General features: G+C 44.7%; 1 protein-coding gene across 1 annotated transcript; it reads right to left on the reverse strand.

The window, feature by feature from the left end:
* Positions 1 to 14,537: 14,537 nt before the first annotated feature.
* Positions 14,538 to 19,686, reverse strand: LOC128428851 (serine/threonine-protein kinase pim-3). Its single transcript, XM_053415114.1, has 6 exons — positions 18,777 to 19,686; positions 18,488 to 18,597; positions 18,287 to 18,337; positions 17,779 to 18,142; positions 16,825 to 17,001; positions 14,538 to 16,406 (listed from the first exon to the last, which is right to left on the reverse strand). The coding sequence occupies exons 1-6, from the start codon at positions 18,862 to 18,864 to the stop codon at positions 16,204 to 16,206; spliced, it is 993 nt and encodes a 330-aa protein (XP_053271089.1). The 5' UTR covers positions 18,865 to 19,686; the 3' UTR covers positions 14,538 to 16,203.
* Positions 19,687 to 26,574: the final 6,888 nt, after the last annotated feature.

The following is a 26,574-nucleotide window of genomic DNA, read 5'->3' on the forward strand; positions in this document are numbered from 1 at the left end:
GGTCAGAGTGGATACACTTTTCCCTCAAGCTCCTCGTGACCTGCCTATGTACTCTGGCCCGCCGTTGAACCCCAAAAGCCTGCTGGGTAAGAATCCTTCTCCGGCTGTGATTGGCGGACCTCTCAGTGCCCATAGATGTATATTTAGCTTATAGGTTTCTGAGCAAGTCCCAGCTCAGGCTAATAAAGTTGCTGACCAGCTTTTTTTCTTTTGTTTCATTCGACCATACCTCGCTCTAACGTGATCCATGCTGTCATATCACGTTTTATAATACTGCTGGAAAGGTTTTTTTTAAGAGTTCATGTAGAATATCACATCAAGGATGCATGAAGGATAAAGAGAGTGTGTGTCTGTGTGTGTGTGTGTGCTCTTACACTACGTTCAAGTTGCGTGGGTGGTATAAAGTGCAGGCGCGCGTGTGTGTGTGTGCTTGAGGGTGACAAGGGAATGTAGGAAAATGCAATGGGAAATGTTGACACACACGCCGACATGTTAGAAACACACACACTTCAAATTTGCCTCTCCATGACATCATCGGTGGATTGCGTGACTCCGGCTCTGACACCTGGCTCTTTGCATAACAAAGTCACCAACGGTTGACCAGCAATGATATCACTCAATCCCTCACACGCTCAGAGCAGGAAAACAAAGGAAGCATGTGGATCAGAAGTGATGGAGACTTGACACCTGCTCCTTTTATCATATTTTATTTTAATATATTTTATTTTATTTCATTACTGTACACAGTCAAAAATTGCCCTTGACATACAGAGGTTCTGCAGTGACGTTGAATAGGAGAGTTTTACAGTGGCAGTCGCAGCCATAAAGGAGATACACAGATCAGCCACAACAATATAACAGGTAACTTGGTTTTAATGCCGTGGTGGATCTGTGTATTTTTCACATCATTAAAACCGGTTACTGGGTTTATTGCCGTGACTGATGGTTGTTGTTGCACGTCACTCCCGCCTCTGCGTGCTGGTGACATCACGGAGAGAGCTCTGGCCCTCCCGGCGTCGGCTTGAATTTCACATAAATAAAACCATAAATTAGCTTCTACTTTACGTGAAGTTCGGGCTGTAAATCTGTCAGCAAGGATTACACTGCATATGTAAAGCAGACGACTCCACAGGCACAAACAGATTAGAGGCCTGACGCTCACAACCTTCCGTATTGACACAGTAGGCGTGTCGGTGTCAACACTATGAGGGAAAAACAGAGACTGCAAACATGTGCATGACTGAGCTGACGGAGTAACATACACACATGGTGCAGAGTTGTGGAGAATCAGTTAAACCCAGTGGTAGATTCACAGTAGGTTGGTTTTTATCAGTGATGCTGGTCCCTCAGATGTGAAACGTGGGACGGTCAGTGAAGCGGAAACAATCCTCGGCTCCGAGCTTCACACCATTTGCTTAGAGCGCTCTCTCAGATAGTAAGCAGTTCCTCTTCTACCTGAAATAATAATAATAATGAATAAAGAAACGCTCTGGAAGTGTGCATGTAGCCCCGGCAGCCTCGATGGTTCGATGTGTAGCACGGTCTCCCGGGACCTCTGCCGTCCACCTGAACGTGGAAACACCCACGTCAGTGGCTCTCGCTGGTCCACTTCCAGGGAGTTTTGGTTCTCTGGCCTGCTCCGGTCCTCTGCGTGTGTTTTTTGGCAGAGAACGACGGAGCAAGGTGCTTCACAGAGAAGTTATTTTCAGTTGATTCGTTCTCGCTCTGCATCCGAACGGAACACACAGATCACACGAAGGAAGAAAGGCGTCCCGGGTTGGAGTAGGCGATATCGATCCACTGACCCCCCTGCAGGTTTCCGTGGTGTGCATTGAAAAAACCAAGTGGATTTAAGGGAATTATCCTTTTATAAATTCCAACTTCATGAGTGTATGCACGTTATTATACTCAAAATGTAAGCCTCTGGTCTTAAGGGTTTTATTAGAGAAGGCTTTTGTAACACGTAACACCCCATTTATTTTCTGTGTCAAACCTCTTTTGTGCGTTTTATAACTTTCAATAAACAGTAAAGTTGCAGAAAAGAGGCCGAAACTAGGCCGTGATCATTGGCCCTCGCTGCTTGACCATATTTGCTGTTGTGTGTTATGACGCCGGATGTGACCTAGTTCTGTTTGGCCGGCATCTGAGCTCCCCGCTGCAGGTTATACTGCATTGCACTCGCTCGCTTCCCATAAAACTTGAGCTGCTCGTTTCTCAGCACCGGCTTCCTGACGCACACGCCGGGTTGCAGAGAGAGAGGGAGAAAAAAGGAGAAGAAGATGAAGGAGCCTGTGGGAATTTGTGCTCGGCTGCAAAAGCCCAGCACAGACTTCATCTCTGCTGTTTTCTTCCCTTCTGCTCCAGATGACACTTAAATCCTCCCTCCTACCTTTACTCGTTCACATTCATGCTGACAGTGGAGTCAAACATTTGCATTTAATGTCCTAATCTTCATTTATCAACAGTGTGTTTCGCCTCTTTTGTATTAGCCCATTTCCCGACATGAACTCAGATGAATGTCCGAAGATTTATCAGGAAAGGAAAAGTTCCAGCCCCTTTCAATTTCAGGGGGATTTCGAATTTCAGTAAAATGTCCAAACGTCAGCTTTGTTTTGGTTAAAAAGAACAATCAGTTTCCCCTCATTAGCAGCCGAGTGGTCACACCAGATAAAGTCAAACTAAAGGGTCGGTCCATTCATTTCACACAAGAATAGTTTACTGTTAAAGTATGACTCAGGTTGTAAAACAGCTGTTTAATGGCTGCTTTGGCTCAGAAGAAGAAAATACCCCGATGATGTCATCAGGGTCTTATCCACTCAGAACTCAATAATTCACATTTAAAAGCATCTTCTTTGACACAAGATTGTATCTTCTAGGTCAAAAGGGTGCAAAGAAAGATGATAGTGAGTCGCATTATGGGAATTGTAATATTTAGCATTTTCATCCTGTTTTGGAGCCTGAGCTCTACTTGGATCTTTCCCTTTCTTGACCATTGTTTTTGTAACCTGACTCCAAAGTCCTCCAACTTTATAGAAGTGCAGTAAAATCACTATAGAGAGTAGTTCTTTTTACAGTTTTTCACAATTGTTAACACACGTTTTTCAAAACAATAACGGCTTTCTCAAAACTGCACACAGACAACTGAAAACCTCACACACAAAATGCTAAATCTGACACTCCCTTTGCAAGATGACTCTTTGTTTTCATTTGGTACACACAGCCATATTTTCAAATGACACACACATACCATTCATTGAGTACACACAACTAAGCATTTGCTTACACACAAAATGCTGACAGGCCTCGACACTCACTTCGCCACAGGCCTCCTCCATGGCCTGGAGCAGTGGGACCCGGTCCTGTGGGTTCCGTTCGTACACCTTCCACCTCCAAGCTGAAAATAATTCCTCAATAGGATTCAGGAAAGGAGAATAAGGTGGAAGGTATAGAACGGAAAAATGTGGGTGGTCCTGGAACCACTCAGGCACTTGAGCAGCCCGGTGGGAGCTCACCTTGTCCCAGATGACAACGTGATCGATCCACTGTGGGTCATCTCTCTGGTCAGGTGGTACCAGCAGGTCATGCAGGCCATCCAGGAAGACGAGGAGACGGGCAGCGTTATAGGCCCCTAGGTGGGCATGACGGTGCAACATCCCATGGTGATTCATTGCAGCACACATTGTGATGTTCCCACCACGCTTGCCGGGGACCTCAACAATGGCCCTCTGGCCAATGACGTTTCTGCCCCGTCGCCTCCTCTTCACCAGGTTGAATCCCACCTCATCAATAGAGATGTACTGGTACAACACATGAGCTGTGTCATGCTCCTGGATCAGCATGAGAATGCAAGTTACAGTATGGACACAGAGAGGTCAACACAGTGGGCTACAGTGAGACACTGTAGAAAAGGAACAATATTGGATTACAGGTACAATACTTGCATGTGTCAGTGCTGAATGTTGGTACTTACAAGCACAAACTCTCACTGTAACTCCTTGATGCCTGTGTTCCGTTCGAATGGGACCCTGAACACTTGTTTCATCACGTGGCATTCTTATGAAGAACACGGTCCAATGTAGAGAGGCTGACGGTCTGGACGTTTCTAAATGTAGCATGGTCAGCCAGGATCCTAGTTTTTATTTGTCTGAGTGTGATAGAGTTGTTCTCACGACCCATATCTACAGTTTCAGTCTCCTGTTCGGCTGTGTAAATGCTGTGAAATTGCTCAACAGACCTGAATGTTTAGAGATTTGAGTATTTGTGTGTTGTAGGTTGATGCTTTGAGATTTTGCTTGAGAAGTGTGTGCAACAACTGCCCATTGTGTGTAGTGTTTTGACAACAAGGTGATGTGTAATTGACATCAGAGTGTAAAGAAGGAAAGTCAGAGTCTAATGCAGATAAGGGAGTGTGAAGTAGTGCCAAATTGGGGCGAGCGATTGGTACATGAAGTGAAGGTTGTGCAAATTGTGCCGAATTTTCGCTTTTTGTGTGCTAACAACTGAGAAAAACTGTAATTGGCTGAATAGTTTTTATGCCGCTGACATTGGATAACATTGCAGCCATTGTTTTCACCAAGTGTGAGACGTTGTAACCATTAGATGTTCTGGAAATCTACAACTCAGAACCTGTGTTCCTCAAAAATCTGAACTTTCACTTGGATGTTTGTCCCTCAGTATTCAGAGTTTGACTTTAGAAGCTGTTTTGAAGAAAATGATGTCTATGGCTGTACGTATGTATTTATATATAAACTATATAGACACTTGCTATCTGTATAATTATCTGTAATGTACACCAATTATATTATTCCACATTTCTAAATAGTTATTATAGCACATAAAGCACATATTTTGTGTACCATAACTGCTACTTCCATATTCATGTAGGATCCAAGTGATTGTGTAAAGATTTTGTAAAATTATTCTTAGTAATGTGTTTGTCAATTTGCTTGTGTGTTCACATTTGTGCACTCATGTTTCAGTGTGTATGTGGTGTCCTTTTCAGAGTGTATCTGGATGTTATTGTGTGTGTGTGTGAGTGTGTGTGTGTGTGTGTGTTTGTGTGTGTGTGTGTAGTGACCCTGAGAGAGAGAGAGAGAGAGAGAGAGAGAGAGAGAGAGAGAGAGAGAGAGAGAGAGAGAGAGAGAGAGAGAGAGAGAGAGAGAGAGAGAGATTGAGCCTTTTGGGAACAATAGCACCTTACTATTGGGAATCCCTTGTTTCCTCTTTCTCGGAACCTGCTGTCCTAGTTGTAACATGATCACTGTGACAAACATGGCCATCGCCTTGGCTACGGAGCCACAGGTAAACAAGGGGGTGGGGCGGAGGAGGACGAGGACGAGGCAACGTGAGGACAGGTGAGGAAGAGGACGATGGATCCTCTAATTGACACAGGAGATGAGGAGAAGGAGCTGGAATGGAGAGACAGAGGTAAATAGTGAGAACCAGAGAGGTAGAGAAAGGAGAACAGGAAATAAGCCTCCTAATGGCGAAAAACAATTAAGCCAATGTTTAAATGTTCAAAGCTGAAAGATTCCCAGAAACACATTTTGTGGCAAACAAGAAAAAACAACTTAAATAATGACTTCTCCTAAACCATGTGTTGTTCTGGGTATTTTCATGTCAACCATCTCCGGCATCAGCGAGGACAGAAACAACAAGTGGCTGCTTTGATAAAATGACCTCGGGATGAGAACGTACTCATATTTCTCCGAAGAGCTTTAGGATATGTTCAGAAAAGGGGCAGCACAACAGAAAACACTTCTCTGTTTTTGTTTTTTCACGTCTGGGACAGTTTTTACCTTAAGTTGGACATTGTTTAGATAACTGAGGGAGACATTTAAAGGAAGAGGCCGGCGTGTGAATGGATAAGACCGAGGCAGCAGCAGGGTTCACCACTGATCCAGCTCCTCGGGGTTTTACTCATTACACACTGGCACTGCACCGGGATCACAGTGTTCCAGAGATGTTCCATGGAGGACCTTTGTTTTTGTTTTGTTTTATAAGAGGGCACAAGCCTGATTTTGATGCACAATAATGCCGAGTCATGCGTTGAGATGCTGAGTCACCTTGAGCAGAGCAGGAAGGTCAGAGGATCATGAAAACATGGTAAATGGACTGTATTCCTATAATGCTTTTGCAGACTTACCAACACTTTAGAGTACAAATACATATTCACCCATCTACACACAAATCCAAACAGTACTTATATGCACAGCAATACCCTGTGTGAAATCACCACTTTGGGGCCGTTTCAGGGTCAGTATCTTATCCAAGGACGCCTCGGAATGCACACTGGAGGTGCTGAGGATCGAACCACCGACTTTTGGTTATAGTGGATGACCCTCTCCTGAGCCAGAGTTGCCAGTACGATTGTATCAGAGATGAGAAACACCTACATAGAAAGAGTATTGATACATCTCAAGCTGAATACACTGGTCCAAGTACAAGATATGTACACTGAGCTTGGTTGGTCATGTGTTCATAGTGAAACAAACACCAATTTGCCCGGGCGGCACAGTGGTCCAGCGGTCAGCACTGTTGCCTCGCAGCAGATTGGTTCCCAGGTCAGCTGGGGCTTTGCCGTGTGAAGATTGCATGTTCTCCTCCCACGGTCCACGTCCTCTCTGCAATTGGGGTTAGGTTATTGTGAGAGTGAATGGTTGTGTGTCTCTGCATGCTGGTGATCCGTGCCCCTTCGTTTTTAGGATATTTCACATTAAGTACAACCTGGATGCTTCCTGCAGTGTCCTTCAGGGTTTTCTCACTATCTTTTGCCATATTGATAATCTGCTTATTCTCCAAATCAAGGCGAAAACTGAAAAAAAAAAAAATTGGTCTGATTCTGCACAGCTCTGCCACAGTGACTATCACATCCAGAAGGGGTAAAGACACATTTGCACCAAGATACAGGAAACAGATCCTGAGAAAGGTTCCTGATGTTACAAACTTGTCCAGTTCAGCACGTTTCCAGCTGTAATGATGCTCGGGACCGGCAATCCCTGCCTGGTTATTACAGGAATCACCACAAGCTCTCAGTTTCATTTCCCAGCACGTTTTAGTTCTAAACGCCCATAATTTCACTCTCTCTCTCTTTTTCCCAGGCTCCCTCCGATTCCATAACTCTGCATGCCGAGCGGCTGGTGAAAGTGCAGCTCCACGGTGCACCTAGTGCGTGTGGTGGAGGAGCCCGGAGCAGTGGCAGGGAGGAGGGAGTAGTTTCCCCGCACAGTGGTACTTTTCTCCCCTCTCTGAGAAGCTCCCATACATTCCTTGAAGCCCGAGGGGAGCAGAGCCCGGCCTGAAGTGGTTGTTAGAGACCTCGGCCAAACACGCGCCCTCTAATCATTGTCATCCAGAAGATGCGCCAGCTTTCATGACCCGGCCTGGATGGGAGGCTGCATGACCTGCCATTCTCACAGCTTGTAATCGGATCCCGGCTTGTGTAAACTGTTCCCATCCACCATGAAGAGATATTTACCCAACCTAAATAATAGGGAAGTAGATTTGTTTTCACTGCTGCTATGTGACCCTCTGTTTCCTTGATCTCTCTCTCTCTTGTTGTCTTTCTCTAAACAGAGTCTGGGCCCAGAAGTGGGTCATGGAAGAGCGCGTGGTGCAGAGGGGAGAAAGTTGAATCTTAGTGAGCCTGGCTTGATCAGTTCAAACAAGAGTCCTGGGTCATAACAAAGATCCCTCATGAACTGTCCATGACTCCACGTTGCTTCTCTCTAATCCGTTGGTCACTGTTCCTGGAAAGCTCCAGCCATAAACAATGGATTGTTCCATCCATCGACTGTAAATCAAATGATGTCTGTAACTGGACAAACAGACACAAATGAGTACACAAATACACCTTGTCTATCATCAATCGTTACTTTACGCATTTACAACCATGAATCATGCCTTGTTCTGTTGACACAACTGTCCAGGTTGGAAGTGTAATGCAATAACAACAACGACATAAAACATATAAAGCTGCTCCGAAGGGAAATACGTATTTATGTATCCACCAATCACAGCCATTACGCTTTTACTTGGCAACAACAGTTTCATTTCAGGCTTGTTCCATTTTATTAAAGACATTACACCAAATACCAAAACAGTTAGTATCATGCAGACTTCATATTCAATAGAATTCATCATTTGGGAACCATAATGTGTAAACATCTCTACTTCTATTTTGTGTGCCTATGTTCCCTGTTTTATATGACTCGAGTTTACATGTTTATCGAGACCTCGGGAGAAAAACACATTTTTATAACATAATTAAAGTAAAGTGGGGTAAAGTGTTTTTTCCAAACCATCAGATACATGGGGAAAATGTGTAAGCTTCCATCATAGCACAAATCACAAAGACGAGTGACAATACAAAGTTCAGTCCTTGTGTACAAGCTATTACACAATGTAAAATAAATACTGTAATAGAGTGTAACACAATGTACACACGGTATACAGTGGTGTGGAAGAGGAGGGTTATTAGGGGCCCAGCAGCTAATCTGTGCCCCTGTGCCTGTGAGAAGGTTACTCCTGCCATGTTTTCATTAAACAGAGTTTATGAGACAAATTATACAACAGTTTATCATAATGTTATTCTTCTTGTTACTCTCCACGAATGTCAAATTGACCCAAAACAACAAACTAAATATAACACGATGATATCATATCATTCTTTGTACTTGTTTTCTTTTCACAGTGTTCTGTGTGGTTGTCATTTTCACAACACATCAGCGAGTTTCGCTGCAGAGTAGCCTGAAACTGTTTTTGTCACCGCTACAACAACACACTCCTGTACAACAATGTTTTGTTGTCATCGGACCAAAACTTCCCCAGATAGTGTCGTGTTTCATCAGCTGAAAAGACCTTTCTCCTCCCGCTGAAGAAACAGCCACAGGGCTAAATGAACACCGGGTCAATGACTGCTTTGATCAGGTTACAAGTTTGTGAAGAGACTGTAATGATTAAGATCCCTGTCTCTTTTTCTGCACACACACACACACACACACACACACACACACACACACACACACACACACACACACACATTCACACACTGTCTCATCCTCCACACCTTTCTCTTCACCTTCCTCTCACTTTTTGTCTTTCCTCTTAAGCAGCTTTCAAACATGCACTGAACTCCGGACATTTTCCTGAAATTGTGTAGATGCAATACAAAAATGGCTACTCCAGCTGCTCTGGACGTTTTCCAGAGCTTCTCCTGCCATTCTCAGGATTAATTAAAGCTACTGTGCAGGTAGAAGATTAAGATGTTATTGTGGAAAGACTGAGATTTAAGGGTTTTGGGCGATAAAGGCTGATGTCAGTGTTGATGTGCTGTAAACAAAAACATGTGTTTTTCTATTGGTGTGAACTTGTCTGACCCGTGTTCTTCGTATGTGAAAGGCAAGGTATGACGAGCTAACAAGCGATGACGTCTATTCCATTTCCTCCCGAGTTCTTCTCTGAAAAAGTATTTTATTCTTTCACAAACAACAAATAGTTCTGACCCGAGAATATCAAGCTCCTGCAGTCGCCTGGATTCACCTGCTGAGATCTGCTGTTGTTGATTCTTAGGGGATGATTGCTTCGGCCTACTTGAGGCTTTGTAGCCCTGTTTCTATTCAGCCTGTTTGTGTGTTTGTCTGTGAGTGATTCCTCTACGTGGGCCTCCCTGCCTCTTCTCCCACAACACGCTCTTGCCCTCATGTTTACGGCGTGTCCTGTCGACCCAGAACAATGAGTTCCCTTCACGGTGTGCGTTGGCGGCGGCAGCAGGTTCCCACCAGCTGGGCAGCCAGGTACACTCCTCGCTGGCAGTGGCAACGCTTTTAAAGAACGTTGAGCCAGACCAGTGGAAAGTCCCTGTGGAGGCTCTGCTCGGGGAAACAGAAAACAGGAGGCCTCCAGAGGAGACAGGTAGGCAACCCTGAGGGCTCACTATAAAGATGAACAAGATCATTAACACGGTTCAAGTGAAAGGACTCACACAGTACAACGTTATAATGTTAGAGGGTCGCCACACTGAAAGAAAACATCGATTTATTTTACTTCATATTTACTGCACACTAAAAGAAAGTTACATTTATTTGAATCACATTTTTATCTCATTTTATAATCTACCAATAGACCATCTACCATTCTAATAGATTAGAATGGCTGTTATACAGTTAAATCGCAGCTATGATGCTTTGTAACACAACATTCCTTCCAGCACAAGTTCACCCAGTGCACAACAGCTCTGTGAGGCTGTGTATCGGTGCATTGAGCTAACGTGCCAACAGAGACAATGCTCACGCCCAGCTGCTGTATGATGTTATAGTTGTGTTCAGCATGTTAACACTTGGTTATCAGCACCAAACACAAAGTACAGCTGAGGCCGATGGGGTTTATTTTGATATATTTGGTCACAAATTTCGACCTGATGGTAGCGGAAGAGGAAAAGTCAGAGGATTATGTTTTAATGATTCATCCTCTGGGGACCGTGAATGTTTACGTGGCACCAATGTTCCAAAATGAACCAGATGAAGACACAAGTCTGAACAAGACACTGTAGACATGGTTTTCTAACCCAAATAGGATCATACTTGATTTAAGCGATAATTAAATGAGACATGATGTGTTTTCTGGCCTCAGTATGTAGACACGTGTACGTCTTGATTTCATGATAACATCCTACAGGTGTTATCACAGGATTTCGCGACATTGACTTGCAGAATTTCCTGACTGCTTAACAACACATGTCCGAGGTCTTAACAAGATGCAAACAAATTTGTCAGCCTTGACAAAATTAGAAAGAAACAAACCAAAATGGTTCATTGTAACATTAACCTATCTCAGGTTGGGGTATTAAAACTGTTGGATAACATCTGATGTAATGGCGCAGTGGATGTAATGACTTGAGTCCTAATCAGACTCTGCTCTGTTACATGTAAACAGGATTATGAATGGAATGTTCTACCAGCAACTCATATAAACACCCTGATCAAAAAAACATCTCACTCAGAATAAGGTCAATAATCGTAATATTGATGTCCATGTAAACATAGTCGCAGCGATCCATTGAGATATTTCAGTCGGGACCAAAGTGGTGAACTGACAAACAGACATTTCCACTGAAGACAGGTCCAGTTGAAAATCAAGAAACGACCACAAGTGGTAAATGTGTTGTTTGTGATGGGGGTGTTCTGATCTGGTCTCATTACATCTATTCAGGTGTCAGGTCGTGAAATGGGATATCTGTCCCTTGCTGTTATTGTGGATCTGAGATGGTGAAATCGATTAAATACGACGTGAAACAAAGTTCACTGGGCAGCACAGAAGCAATAATTGTCAGAAATGAGGGTTATTTCCGTCCTGCTTAAATTAATTTAGTTTTTCCCGCTGATTAAAAAAGAACATTTGGACCCAGATATGGATATTTCTTCACCCACGACATCACACCTAACAAACAAAAACTCCATAAAGCTGGAATTAGAGAAGTAAACTGATGTAGAGGAGCTGAAACGGCATCAAGACCTCAGATATCTTCAGTTTTTCACACGGACGATGAATCAGAGTTTATATTTGCTACCTGTACTGAGGGGGAGAAGTGTGTTTGTGTTTCCCACGACACAGTTTGTATTGTACAGGTTCATGCACATTAAATGATCATGTCCTTATGCAAAGGGTCATCTGCACGGACACACACATAGAGAAGAAGTGTCAACTGTAGTATCACTGAGGACGGCACTGATCGTTCTCTTCCTCCTCGTGCCGGTGCCGGCCCGGCGGCCCCTGCTGCGTGTGTGGGTGCCACCCACCCGTCCATCTGTGGCCCTCGCAGCCCCGGAGTCCGTCTGGCGTCTTCCTCTGTGTCTGGCGAGTTGTCACCTACAGGGTGGCCTCAACGTGTCGGCACTTTAGTTCACAGAACAAACTGCTCTGAATGGAGTGAGCTCAGCCTCGACCGGAGGGGGACTGACTCAAATGTACTCAACGGAAATACATTCACAAAAAGTACTGAGAAGACGTATGGGTAACTAAACTGATATCTGGTGGGTTTAGATGTACAACAACAACAAAAGCAACAACAGCAACAACTACAAAAATAAGTATAATAATCATTTCTTTCATACAGAACAATTTATGAATAAATTGTGCTTCTAATAAAAGCAACAAAAAAACAATTTACAATTTGAATAGAAGGCTCATATTAAATTAAACTGGTTAAAACAGCTTTCAGGACCCAACCAAGACCACAGCCCACCCTCTATAGTTTTGATATATTGAATGACATTAGTTATTTCTATACAGATGTCTGAAGAGGTAACTTGATGAGTTAATACATCCCAATCAAGCAGTGCGGTCTCCAGACTAAGTGTCAGTGACGGATGATATTAACCAGCCTGCAGGAGGAGACTTGAGGACACGAGAGCGCGGCACATGCCCCCGCTTCTTTTAATGAGGATTTCACGGTGAGAGTGGCTGAATCGCCTTTAGTCTGAGCAGCAGGGATTCTGATGAAGACAGGTTGCCGGCCATTTGCATGTCAAAAGCCTGGCGACACAAAGACAATGGAGGATTAGCGGGGCTGCATATGTATAGAGACGCAGATGTCAACATATTGAGTGTGACAGCGGCGGCCATTTATAGCCCTGTGGTTTATTACAGGGTGGCACCAGGCTGCTTGTTAGGAATGTGTAAGTAAGGTTTAGATTGATTGAAAGAGGCGTCTCCAGCTGCATTAGCTCCCGTAGGGGGCTGTGCTATTCTGGTTAAAGTTTTATGTTGCCATTTTAAAGGTCACCAGTTAACACAATATATCTCATTTGTTTTATCCATAAAAATAAGCTAGCAGGCGGCTCTGAGAGCACATACCTCCGCCAAGGCTAATGTGTTATCTCACCATGTCAAACCAATGTGACCCATTACGTGTTATCAAGACTGTGGTGGCCTGCCATCCCATTTGTTTTGCTACGGTTTCATAATAAAGCTTTAATTTTTTACACTTCTCATATCACATAAGAGATTTCTAACAGGGTGTTTTGCTCCACCGTGTGCAGTGATCTTTGCCACAGGCTCGCTCACCCTCACCATAACCCAACCAGTAGTTTACACGACTCTTGAATTGGTACACGGCTATAGACTTTATTTAAAACTAAGCTAATCTAATTTAATATTAACTGTACAGATAAGTTGTATCTCTTAGGTCACCGATATGCGAATGCAAAGCGAATATCACGTGTAGAATTTCATCAAAGTGGAATTCCACTTGAAATGCATTTTGCCAAGCCACTGGAAACAAGCATTTCCATTTGGCTGATTAGAAGTGAACTGGGAGACGGAGATTCGCCACTGATACATTTGTGACTGAGCCCTAGTTCCGCAAAAAAGAAACATTTCCCAGCTCTTCAGAAACCCTGTTGTATTCAGTGAAGGTAATTGGAATAGTATTGGATTATTGCTCTAAATTCCTGAATCTGCCTGCTCCTTACACCAAGATGAACATCCAAGGAGAAAAATAAGTCAACCACTTTCCCCAAGAAAATAAATCAAGCCCTTCATTGTGGATTAGGTTCCTGAGGAGATTTAAGGAGCAGCTGTCTGATGAAGTCTTCAAGTGGCCACATGTCTCCACTCGGGTCGGATGGAAGCAGGCAGTCCAGCATAATTGGACGTGTGTAGACGTCTGGATGAGCCATCGAGATGACTCTATTTTTGAGTGGAGGGATACGAAGTTTGAGTCAGGAGGCCTGAGAAGTGTGTGTGTCTCGCGAACAGCTGTGGTGTGTGTTGTCTTGTCTATACCTAATGTTTATTTATATACATTGTAGCTTGTCATTTTTAGTGTCAACACTATAGGCTGTTTGTTTTTTGGTGATAGAAGCTTTACAGGAAATCAGCTGATGGCACTGATTCACCATAGGGGGCAGCACCTCTCTAGGAGTAAAACACACACACCACTCCCAAACACTCACTCATCCTTGGCTCATGGAAACCCCTCAAACACACACACTCATCAGCCTCAGTTACTCTTGGCCTTCCCGTGTGTAATAATGGAATGACTTATGTTTTTGAAAGGTAGGCAGGCGAGCAGGGGGCATAAAATGGAAAAGCAATTATATTTTATAGTCTGCATGTGTGTGAGTGTGTGATGATGCAGAACATCCCCACTCTCTTTTTCCTCTGTCATGCCAGCATCACTGATCCGCTTCTCCTCCTCCTTCTCCTCCTGCGCTCTAAAGACACATCTGTCTCTTATCAGGCCCTTTGTAACTGCAGGTTGTCATCCAGTTAATGGCTCCTGTGATGTTTCCCTTCAGCCTCGCCCACACCCCCGTCACGTGTAACAATGTTATCAGTCCTATAGGCGGTGTAAATGAACCACGTGTCACGATGGATGTACATTAGCCTCTCCAGGCCTCCCGAGGGACTGCTGTCACACAGGAGATGGATGCTGGCAGGGGGTTTCGTTAATGAGGGCAATGTGTTGGGATTTCATTTACAAATAACCATATATCTTTTAACTGTCGTGCAATAAATGAAGGACTTTACGAAGGAAATGATGCAGACATCAGACTTTATTCTGTACATAAAAATGGGAGTTTAATTGAAACCTCTGTATCAAAAAATAGCAATATCCATACTTCACAGCCACAAGTCACACAGCTAAACCGAGGGGTCATCGATATGAGGCTATGTGCCAACTACGAAAGCTGTTTCACCCGTTGTTTAACTTTCCACAGAACTCAAAATTTCATCTTGACAGTACAGAAACCAGGTTTCTATCGATACTCAGCCGGCAGACACCGCCAGGATTTCAAAAAGTACTTAAATAACATTCAAAAGCTCTTTTCAAATTTAAGTAAACTTGTTTTTATTCTGTTTTACATCGACAACTGCTTCAGTGCATCCTCCACATCTAAAAAAAAAAAAAAAAAAACATGTTGAAATGTAGAAATAAGTTATAGGAATGCAAACCAAAGGCCAAGTAGGATATGCAAATTTTAGGGGGGGATTTTAAGCAAAGACAATAAATAAATAAATAGCCACAGAGTGTGGAATGTCTACATGTTTACAAATAAATTAATGCAAAGGGGGAGAAAAAAAAAATACACACAAAAAAAAAAAAATACACACTGTACAATATTTGTTTAATAAAAAATTTAAAAGAAACACAAAAATAATAAACATAGTTGAGTCCATGAATATTGCATTGATTGTGCATTTCACACCCCAAACCCTGAGGGAGGCCAGGGGCGGGGCCATGTAGTGTTGAGCAGTGAGAGGTGGCGGGAGGTAAAAAGAAAACGAGAAGCCACGCGGGCCACGCCCCCCTCCCCCCAAAACAAGCATGGGAGGGAGAGAAAAAAGGTGGGGGAAGGAGGTGTGTGTGTGTGTGGTGACATATTGTAGACATTCAGAAAAAGACAGGATCCAGTTTCCAAAAAACACCTGTTCAGGCTATAGAGTGAGTGAGCAGCGTTAAAAGAGCGACGCAGAGTTGAGTCGAAGTGTGTTTTCAAGTATTCCATTGTCAGGAAGAGCCCCCGCCTCTTTACTCTCCTATCTAATGCTATCTTAGCCTCTTGGCTGGGGGTTGGTTGGTTTACAGTGATGGAGAGGAGGGGAGAAACGAAAAAGAAGAAGCCTAACCCCCCCCCCCCCCCCCTTCCATCAAAGCACAGGCAACTTCACCGCCGGGCCCCAGGCAAATCCAAAAAAAACAGTTGTTGACGAAAGCCCCCTGTTTAAAGCAGCTTTCCAAAAAAGGCACTCCAAAATCAAAATTAAAACATTTAAATAAAAAGGTATTTTTCTCCAAGCTCTATGAGAGCAGCCTTGGCTGAATAGGAGGGCCTTGCCAGCTGCATATACCAGCCTAGTAACAAAACAGGTCAAATAAAAAAAAGGGAGGATAAATAGTGCTGGTAAGACCGCCCCAACAGCAAAATGTTCCCCATTTGGAAACATGTATAATCAACTGAAGGAAAAACAAAAGAAGGGCAGGGGGAAATAAGATAAGGAAGAACAAATAGTAATAAATTAGAAATTCCCTACAAAAAGAGGAACAGTAAAGTACATTTCTCTTGCCGGACCAGTGGAGTCAAGCGCCCAGCCACTGATGGGCCATCTGGGCTACAAGCTGCTGGCCATGAGTCCATATCACTCCCTCTGTCACCACCTTGTCTTTCCCCAGAAAGTCTTTTCAGTCCATCAAAACCATCCTCAGAGGCTCTCCTTGCTCGAGCTCGTGCTTGACGAAGAGTCTGTGTCGATGGTCCTGAGGCGGATTTCCCCCACGACGGGCTCCTCCGGCGATTTGGGTGACTCCGTCGTCTCCCTCATCCAGGGGTGGTCGCAGATCTGCTCCAGGGTGGGTCGATCTGAGGGCCGCAGGGCCAGGCACCATTTGATCAGCTGCTGGCACTCTGAAAGAGGAGAGAGAGAGAAACTATATTTAGGACATTGTGAAATCACCAGTACCAGTGTTGCTGCACTGTGTGTGACTCAGTTTGTATGGATCTACAGTGGCCTAGTGTGTAGGCGGCATCAGTCAGCCAATGAAAAGGGAGCACACATCCTTCTATTGAGTTAGCTCTCTGGGGTAACTGGGGCTGTTACACAAAGTGCACCAGGGGAAATCATAACAGCCAAAACCTCAAATTGTATTCATGGTTGATAAATCTGTCTAGCAGCCATTACAGGCTGTAATCCATTGTGACTGAGAGGCCTTACTCTGATGTAAACTGATTTAGAACCCAGTCACACCAGGGTAGTGGGTTCGGGGCTGTACCAGCTGCCGTGGCTAGAGGGCAACAGAGTCCTGCGTTGATGTGGTTGACTCACCGGCTGAAATCCGCCTCCTGAAGTACAGTCTCCCTTTGAGGATCTCCTCGTCCTGCTCGAAGGGGATGTCACCGCACACCATGTCGTACAGCAGCACACCTAGCGACCACACCGTGGCCGAGCGGCCGTGGTACCGATGGTAGCGGATCCACTCTGGAGGGCTGTACACTCTTGTACCTGAAAAAGAGAAGGAGACGTGTGAGAGGTGATCCTGAGTGGAGGGGATCCAGTTGTATTCAACAGTGTAGGAACATGGAGGTCATTGGTGTCGGAATATGATAAAAAAAAAAAACAGTCTGTATCTGAGTCTAAAATGGCTGAGTCACAGCCGAAAAGCTTTCCATCTTCCTCCAGCCACATAACAAACCGTGTGACCTCCCTCCCTCCTACTGGAAGGAGGGCCTTGGATACCATACCAAAAAAAAGAAAAGGCAACGTGAGCCCATCACGTGAACCAGCGGCTCCGGTTTCACAACAAACAGATGTTACGTGGCACTGACCTAATACCCACAAACCGAGGGTGAGTCAAGCTTCACCAAAACAACACAACAACCGGAAAACACCACGTCTCATAAGACGGAGACGTGTCAGGGGTTTATATATATAATAAAAAACACCAGACGGGGGGAGTGTGAGTCATCTAAAAAACACAACATGCATCAAACGTCACAGATACAGCCGGAAAACACTGGAAGATATTAATACTGGGTCGCATCGATTTACATCCGCGATGACGAGGAGCCACTAGACCCCGGGCGAGGAAAACCCTCCACCCAAAACAGAGCCACTGCGTCAGATGCTCGTGAACGCCTCCGTGTCTGAATATAGCACCAAGGGCAAACACCCGCCAGCGCACACGGACGCGCATTCATGTCAACAAACCGCTCAACCGGCATCGTAACACCTCGTAGCAGCGATCGGTGCAATAAGAGGGAAGGGGGGGGGGGGGCTTACCATCGAAATCGGTGTAGACCGTGTCCTTGAGAATCGCCCCCGAGCCAAAGTCAATAAGCGTGAGCTCCCCGCTGCGTAGATCCACAAGCAGGTTCTCGTCCTTGATGTCCCGGTGCACCACGCCGCAGCTGTAGCAGTGTCGCACCGCCTCCAGCACCTGGCGGAAGAAGCCCCGCGCCGTGTCCTCGTCCAGGGCGCCCTTCTCCGTGATGAAGTCGAACAGGTCCTTGACGAGCTCCGGCCTCTCCATGACGATCAGCCAGCCGTCCGCGCGCTCGTAATAGTCCAGCAGTTTGATAACTCCGCGGAACGACGAGCTGACCTTCTTCAGGAGCAGGATCTCCAGCGGCACCATAGATCCGTTCTGTGGAACAGAGCGCAGGGGGGGGGGGGGTTAACACACACGGCCATTTGACAACACACAGCACCCCCCCACTCTGCAGCGAGGTGGAGGAGGGGAGGGGGGGGACCAAAACAAACGCACACATCGGGGGGGATGACTACTTACAATCGTGCCCCACTCGGTCACCCTCTCCTTCGCGACGTGTTTCACAGCGACCTGGAAACCACAAGAGAAAAAACAACATAAGCAAACACATACGAATAAACGAGATATATTGGGTGGTGGTTATTTCCAGGGGGGCGCCCCGGTGCTTTGATGGCGCCACACGCGAGATCAAAACACACGGAGCCCCGGCTGCAGACTTACCGGTGCGCCATCAGAGATCCGGCTGCCCGCGTACACGGTCCCGAATCCCCCGCTGCCCAGGACGGACCCGACCTGGTAGACCTTCTCAAACGACTCCTTCTCCACTTTGACTGCAGGGGACAAGTGAAAGAAGCGAGGATGAGCGTTCGATTCCCACAACAAACCCCCCGCTCACAGATCACATCAGCTCGCCTCTAACCGAGCGCACACATATACACATCAACTTCTTTGGATGTCACATCCAAAATAAAGAGGTGGTGAATGAACGGGACGGTGGCGGAGGACCTACCCGGCTGGAGCTGGATCTTCACTGGTAGGTGGTCCATGCTTGACGGGTTGCAAATGTGCGAAAAGGAACCAAACTTTGACAGCAACATATTCGTGCTCGGAAAGAAGAAAAGCCGGAGTTCACGATCCCTGCTCAGCCAAAGGGGGAGTCCGTGAAAACCAGCGGGAGCGAGAAGCGGGTCGAGGCGGTGTTCCGAGCCGGAGCTGCGGGTCGTGTCGGCTGCGTGAGAACGAGAGTAAATCCAGTCGAGCTGTGCGCCAACTCCGCCGCACCGCGCCCCGTCACAGTAGGGTCACGACCGCGAAGTCGTCCAACGCTCCCCGAAAAACCGGCATGAAAAACGGCTCCTGCTTGTCGACTCGAGCGCGTCCGAGGAAAACAGGTCCTGTCTGGACGTCAGAAGTGGAAGAACCCTCCGGTGCGTGTAGCGTCCGTGTAGGAGCGTGTGTTGCGGTCAGTTGCCGCTCCGCTGCTGGGTGCTTATCCGCTGAAGAGTCGATGCTGTCTGAGCTGCTGCGCGGTCCTCACGAGCCAATATTTTGACGCGCGGTGTGACTGTGGTATCCCTACGCCACCAATACAAGTCGACACTCTTGTTTGATCCCGGCGTGAAAAATCACCGTTCTTCGTCCCATGCGCATTTTAATAAATCCACCCGTAGCTTTATTACGATTTATTTTCACTTTCATTCGAAAATAGTGCGTAAAATCGTCATTCTCGCCACGCACTACTTTCTCATAGTACCGAGACGCCCCAGGATATCTGTCTGGAAGCTCTGCACTGTGGTTCACTATCGACTCTGCAACTCCGACCAATCACGTGTCGTATATAAATACCGCGCTGCGTCTGTGCACCAATCCGGACAAAGTTTTCATAATAAAGCTGGCGTTTGAGCGCACGTGGCGGCAATTCTGAGCCGTCCTCTCCCTCCCTCCCTCCCGACCTCTCTCTCCCTCTCTCCTCTGCAGCTCTGCAGTCACACACACACACACACACACACACATACACAAACAGACACACACACACAAACAATATGGTCGGAGGGGAAAATTCCGTTTATTCTGTATTTCACCACTAAACTACCGGCTGCCTCTTTCAAGTTGGTCTCAGTTATGCAGCTTTAACTTACAACCAGTTGTGTTTTCTACTCTCAGTATGACTATTATTGTTTTATAGTCAATGTCTACACGCACACATGTGTATATTGTTTAACCTTTATTATAAATAAGAAAGTATCATTAAGACTATCTATGTATCTAAGCAGGGATGGCTCCATGCAAATGCACACACAATTGTACATATGAATGTTGTCTTAATGAGTCATGCCTACAGCTACAACGGCACGTAACTATATATTTACCTAACCTTTATTCAAAAGAGAGTCTTTACTGAGACTACATGAGGCATACCGTTTTCAAGGGGTTCATTTTCATGTAAACGTAGGCAGCAATAATAATGAGTCAGTGAGTATACCTCTTGAATAAAAACACATCAAGGTGTCCACAAAACGTATTAATGTATAAATTAGAATGTTATTCCACAATGGAGCTTGTGAAATCATAATCTTCATTGCAGACTAATATTTTTTACTATTCCCTGGGAAATGTAATTTAAAACAAAAACGCCCTATCTCCCAATGATAGAGAAAGGGATAAGCATCGAGTTTGGTGGAAATCCGTTCAGTACGTTTTGCATAATCATGCTGATAAACAAATAAACAAATGAGCCAACAAACAAGTAGAGATAGGGTGAAAACATATCCTCCTTAGTAACAACATCAGTATACAGCAATAAGGTAATATTGGCATATCTAGATTCAGTAATACCCCAAAACACGAGCAGCCATAAGAGAGGTACACTGCGGCAGTATAGCCCCAGAATATATAGATGTGTGTCAAAAGCTGTACTAGAAACACCCACTATGTGAAGTATGATATTAGTGATAGAAGTGAACCCCATGTGGTGCACTGACATGAATATGAAAACAAAACAGCATGGTATCGTGATAACAGGGAGATGGTCCAAGGTTTGTGGAGCCAGCTGTCCCATTTCAGGGGCCAAACTTTCCACTTTTCACTGTTACACATCTGACGTGACCTTGGCGCTCGTGAACTTTCCACTTTCTATCTCCTGCTACCTCTGATAACCCGTGTGTGTGTGCATATATATATATATGTGTGTGTGTGTGTGTGACTACTAACCAAACAGAAGCATCAGAGAGTTCCAGGGAACCTTATCTTGTTACTGCCCGGCCGACTGCAAAGTTATGTAAATGTGAACACACGCAAACTTGCACACACTCACACACCCAGGTTCCCTATAACAGCCTGTGGTGTAACCTGTGGTGAAGATCTGTATTCACATATGATAATGGACGCTGCTTCTTGTTTCTAGCACCTTGTCAGCACATTTGTGCATGGTTCATTTACATAAAGTATTAAAACACTGAATACATGCTGTACATATATATATATATGTATATATATATATACACACTGAACTATAGGATCAACAGTTTATTGTGTGGGGCCATATGTAAGAAATAAAAACTTTTTGTCTTTATCTCATGAAACATTTGCATAAATAATAAAGAGCTTTAATGGAACAGGCTTCAAAGAAGGTACGTTGGGGGCCTGGCTGTACCAGTGTTGCAGTGACAGCCTATTCTCTGCAAGAACACCTCGCACCTCTGCTACACCATCGCTCTGCAGTCATGGTTTATTCCCTCGCAGTTGTTAGTGGTAATTCCCCGTAATAGGCTCCAGTAGGAGTCTTTAGAAAGTTCTGTCAAAAGACTAATGTTGTGCAAAATGTCTTTGTGAAACTTGTCAGTGTTTCATTACACAGTCTATACAAATCAGCTCGGGTGAAGTGGAAAAAACATTTATTTCTCCCTCTGCCTAGGAGGTTATGTTTTCTTTGTCAGCAGGATTGTGAATAACTACAGGAGAGATTGCCATGAATCTGCGTGGGGGGGGGTATGGGTCAGGGAAGAACCCATTACATTTTGGTACTGATCCGGCTCAGGGGGCGCATGCACCCAGGATTTCTCAGAGAGTAATTTGGGGATTCTGATGAGGCAAATCCGTTATGTTTGGGGGACTGATATTCTGATATTCATAAGTGTGTGCAATTTGGTGCAAAATGAAATTCCGGATATAGAAAGTTTAAATGTGATTTCATAAGTTGGGCCTTGGCAGAGGTGTTCGCTCTCTGAGGCTACATCCACCAACTACAACTTTCTATTTTGAAAAGAATATTAAAACTCTGTACACACAAGTGGTTGGGCTCTGTATCAGTTTTAATCTTTGTCTATAAGAACAAACTTAATAAAGCATGTCACGTGACCACTCAACTACTCTGGACATGCATGTTCCGGAGTACACCGATCTCTTGATCAACAGCTCTTTTGCTACACATGTGAGCAGTTCATAGCAAAGCCACCACACATACGTAGTAGTATGGATGTAACCTGAGTTCTGCACATGCAGCATTCTGTATACTCCAGAGAAAGGTATTGGGACGGTGTTGTTTGCTCCACTGTAAGCAGATGCAACAGGTTGACGTATCAGTGTCCAGTTCGGGGTGTGTACCACCTTTCACCCAGTGCATCCTTGAGTTGCAGCAATGAAAAAGATGCTATGGGACGGACAAAAATAATCATCTCCATTCCTTCCTCGTTCAATTTGTCTGTGTTCAACGAGGAAATGTAACACAAAACTTCTGTCGCTACGACCGACTACAACGTAACAGTCATGTTTGATGAGGTGAAAGAACTTTGCTCTCTCTTCACATTACACGCTCGCCACACAGCGCCCAAGGCTACGCACAACTCATGCACCCTGTACCTGAATAATGCATTTTACACACTGGATCTCTCCAACCCAAATATTGGAGCGTATAGTGTTTACCTATGCACAGGTTTACACGTTTAAATCATGAGCTATTCATGATTGTAATTGCTCTTACTTACTTAGGCACAAGCGGTTGTTCCACTAGGGCTCCAGCCCTCGGATGATTGGATGGAGAGAGCAGAAAGAGAGAAATGGCTCGTCGCCTCCTGATGAGCTGTCCCTGCCCCCCCCCCCCCCCTCCCCCTCTTCTTCCTCTCTCCTGTTTCTTCATTTTTTTAAAACGTCCCTCGTTTTCTTTCCGCGTGCCTGGGATGCCTCCCCCCGTTTTGCATCGCTCTAATTACTGCCTTGCTCTAAGTGTGTCAGCGAGCTGAAATAGTTTTGATAAGGGGTCCGGCTGCGTTTGCATCTGTAATTTGATGGGTTTCATTGGGGACACATGAAGCCAGACTCACCAGAGGGTACGTGACCACATCTGAGCTCTGGGGTCGGGCGGCCGCTGTTATTTTTAGCCCCATCACGCTAGTCCGGTGGCAGCCACATCATTTTGGTGAGCCGCCGATTGAAATCGATCCAGCTTGGTTGAGCTGGTGCTCGCTGCCAGGGAAATGTGAGGGCCTGAATTCGTCAAGCCTCGTGCCGGGTTAGATTCCTCAACATGTGGGCAGGATATACAGTATTCGTATTATGTTCCCTGCAGGCATGTTTACTGCAGTGGTGTCCTTAAGTATAGATGGAATCGTCCTAATAATCACCTCACAAAAGACACTGAAAACTAGAATTTTTTTCATACAAACATTTAGTTGAATAACTATCTTTGGTTTTTTAACATCAGCTTTTAAAAATGGTAAAATTGTCTGTATAAAACCATTAATTCCAACTGATTTGCTCATGGATGCAAAGTAAAATGGCACCATTGTTTAAATGAAGGAACAGAGAGGAAGTTCAACGTGAAGGACATTTTCATAACTGATCCGAGTCAGCCGAGTTTAAACTGCTGCACACATGTGGAAGGGTCTACCAACGACAGGAGACGCTGGTTTCAAATATGGTCAACGTCATGACTTCCTAGAAACAGTAATAACAAAGAGTATCAAGAATTTCTGGCAGGTGATGGATGGACGGATAAAATATGCCTCAAAATCCAAACATGTTTTGAAAATGCCTTTGACACAGAGAGAGAGAGAGGGGACAGGTTGAGGCTACTAGTCGTGATTGCTGCATGCCGGCCAGGTTGCTACATGGATTAGTGTCTGGACTCAGCATTACATAACGATGTCAGGTCCCTAGTCAGCCTGGTAATCTGTCAGCCACATTGCATAACTGTTCATTAGCTCTCTACTCATTTCCCCACACCTTCTTTCTTCTTATTTAGATAATCTGCAGTATATTAAGGAAACGCTGCCTCCGTCCTTTCCTTTTATTTCAGGCTGTGTTAATATTTCTTATCTCTTTCTTGTCAAGCGAGCTCAGGGATTTTTTTGCTTGATTTCATTTTGGGTTAAAAATTGGGAACCTTTTATGTAACGTTACATGTAGCTGGTGTAAAGCGGTGATTCCTTTTTGATGTGATTTAGACAGTATCTGCTGCAGCTCACTGATGCCCTCAGTGAAAGTATGACAGGGAACTAAGCCTTAAAGCTGCAGGACTTCAGCTTCCACTGCACGCACACACACACACACACACACATATACACATTGTGCATACTTGAAACGGTTCAAGTACACAATCACATGCAAACACACTCTTTTCTGTTATCAAACATCTTATGTATGTGCCAGTTTTAATCAAAAAAAAGTCCGCCCTACTCGGAAGTTCGGGAAAGCGTTACTGACCCTGTTACTGCATTTTATGCATTTTGATGGTACAACTGTTTACATGCGTGGGAGATGAGCTCATATTTGCGTTTGCGTCCTAGCTCTTTCTGCAACTAACAATCAATAGCTTCTTCTGTGGTTGTATGGATGTAGCCTCTGTTCTCTATAGCTGCTTTTCCTCTGGTCAAAAGAGCCACTCTCACCCTCTGACATCTGGCTGTTGTTTGCAATAGGAATGGATTTGATCAGCACTTTACCCCCCCCGGGTCAAATGACTCTTCTTTATTTTGGGCAGTCTAGACACTGATGCTTCCCCCCTTTCCTTGGATCCCATTGAACCTACAGGTGTTGGAAATAAAACGGGAACATTTAGTTTTTTACAACATGCAACAGTGATATTTTCATTTGTGTTGAACAAAGTGCATCATTGGCCAGACAGTTAGTTTAGAGAGCTTCTCACTTCCCCGTGCGTTCCTGAGGTCAGACATGACTCACAGGGGGGGGGGGGGACTGAATGACAGACTCCAATCCTGGCAACAGGGAAAGGAACTAATCACTTTTTAATGGGTTTAACAAAGAGAAATGTATGTGTGTAAGTGTTTAAATACAGCCCAATGGGATAGAGCAGGCAGTAGAGCTAGTGTCGGAAACAAATTCCATTTGATCATTTTAGTGCGTTCGTCAACTTCTTGGGTTTGGTTTGTCCTTTGAGCGTACCGTGTTCAAACGCTGGCAAGTCGCCCGATTCCGAGCCGCGGCAGTAAAACATTCAGCAGTGGGAAAGATTAGTCGAGTTTTGACGGCGAAATTCAAAACAGGTGCCATGTTTTCATTGCCTTCCCTCTAATGGGGGTCTCCCCGGGCGACCATATGGATACAATTTTAGCTATCAAAGCGACAGGGCGAGTTTTACTTAACAGTTGACATAAATGGTTTACATTCCAAATGGAGTTTTCACCTCTTATCCTTATTAAGAGATTGTTATTTGACAGTCAGTAATCACTTTCAAAGTCTATCGCTCAAACCGTTTTAGAAATCCTCCCCCCAAGCAGCTGCCTCGGTGGTTAATCCTCAGCGACAGAGCTGGTGCATAGGCCTTCCTCATACTGTACACATGAAAGTTTGAACTAAGTGCTCCACTTCCCTCCAATGACTTGATCCATTTAACTGCCCATCCCTGTCTTAAGAGGATACTGAGACCAAAGCCTTAAATCCGCCAGGCCCACGACCCTCAGAGGGGGGGGGGCAGCAGGGCCAGCCATGGTCCAGGGAGCTCTGATTGTACGCTGCATGTTCAACATATGCGAACAAGTCACATTTCCACTTTAACGAGATGAATCCAGGTAGAGGGCATTCTCCTCTTACTGACTTCCCATTTCTAATAGAGTGCGTGCAGGATCCCATCTCAAAGGACGGGATTGGGATAACAAGAATCAGACGAACATTTTTAAGATTTGGGTCAAAGAAGGGGAGTGTGCAGAAAGCTGCAGTTCAATATCAGGACAGTGCCCTTGGTGTTTTTCTTCATTCAAATGTTTTGATATGGACCGGAGCAGAGCTCCAACCCATTTCCGACACTGATAGAAATACTCAAGGGCACTGCAGAACCAAAACGCAAGACAAGAACATTTTGTTCTGCGAATGAGGATTTTTTACACTTCGACTGCAGTCTCAATACTATGGCATTAATATAGCTGCAGTATGCTGTAATTAAATATGACTTTGACTCAAGATTTCAGTTCTTCTGCCTTGAAACCTTTGTATGAAGTTATTTTATAGTTAACCAACAGTTATAGTTTACTCTCACACTAATGTTAGTTTCTGGAACAAACTGTCATTTTGCACTTATTATTGGAGGAAGACTATAGGTATGTAGAAAGCTTATAGTTTAAATTACTTCAATTTCAGTTTAATATATTATTGCATATACAGTATTAATATATATTACTATGCAGTTGCCTATTTCTAACAGCGCAACTAAAAGAGCTGTTCAAATAAAGGTGTTGGGTTAAAGACAGACTTAATGTCAATAAAAATCCTCTATACTGTAAATAATGAATAAATACATGCAAAGTACAGATCAACGATTCCCACATAGACATATTAATACAGCATATATTATTACT

The sequence above is a fragment of the Pleuronectes platessa genome, chromosome 22, assembly GCF_947347685.1.
Source record: "Pleuronectes platessa chromosome 22, fPlePla1.1, whole genome shotgun sequence".
NCBI classification, from domain to species: domain Eukaryota; kingdom Metazoa; phylum Chordata; class Actinopteri; order Pleuronectiformes; family Pleuronectidae; genus Pleuronectes; species Pleuronectes platessa.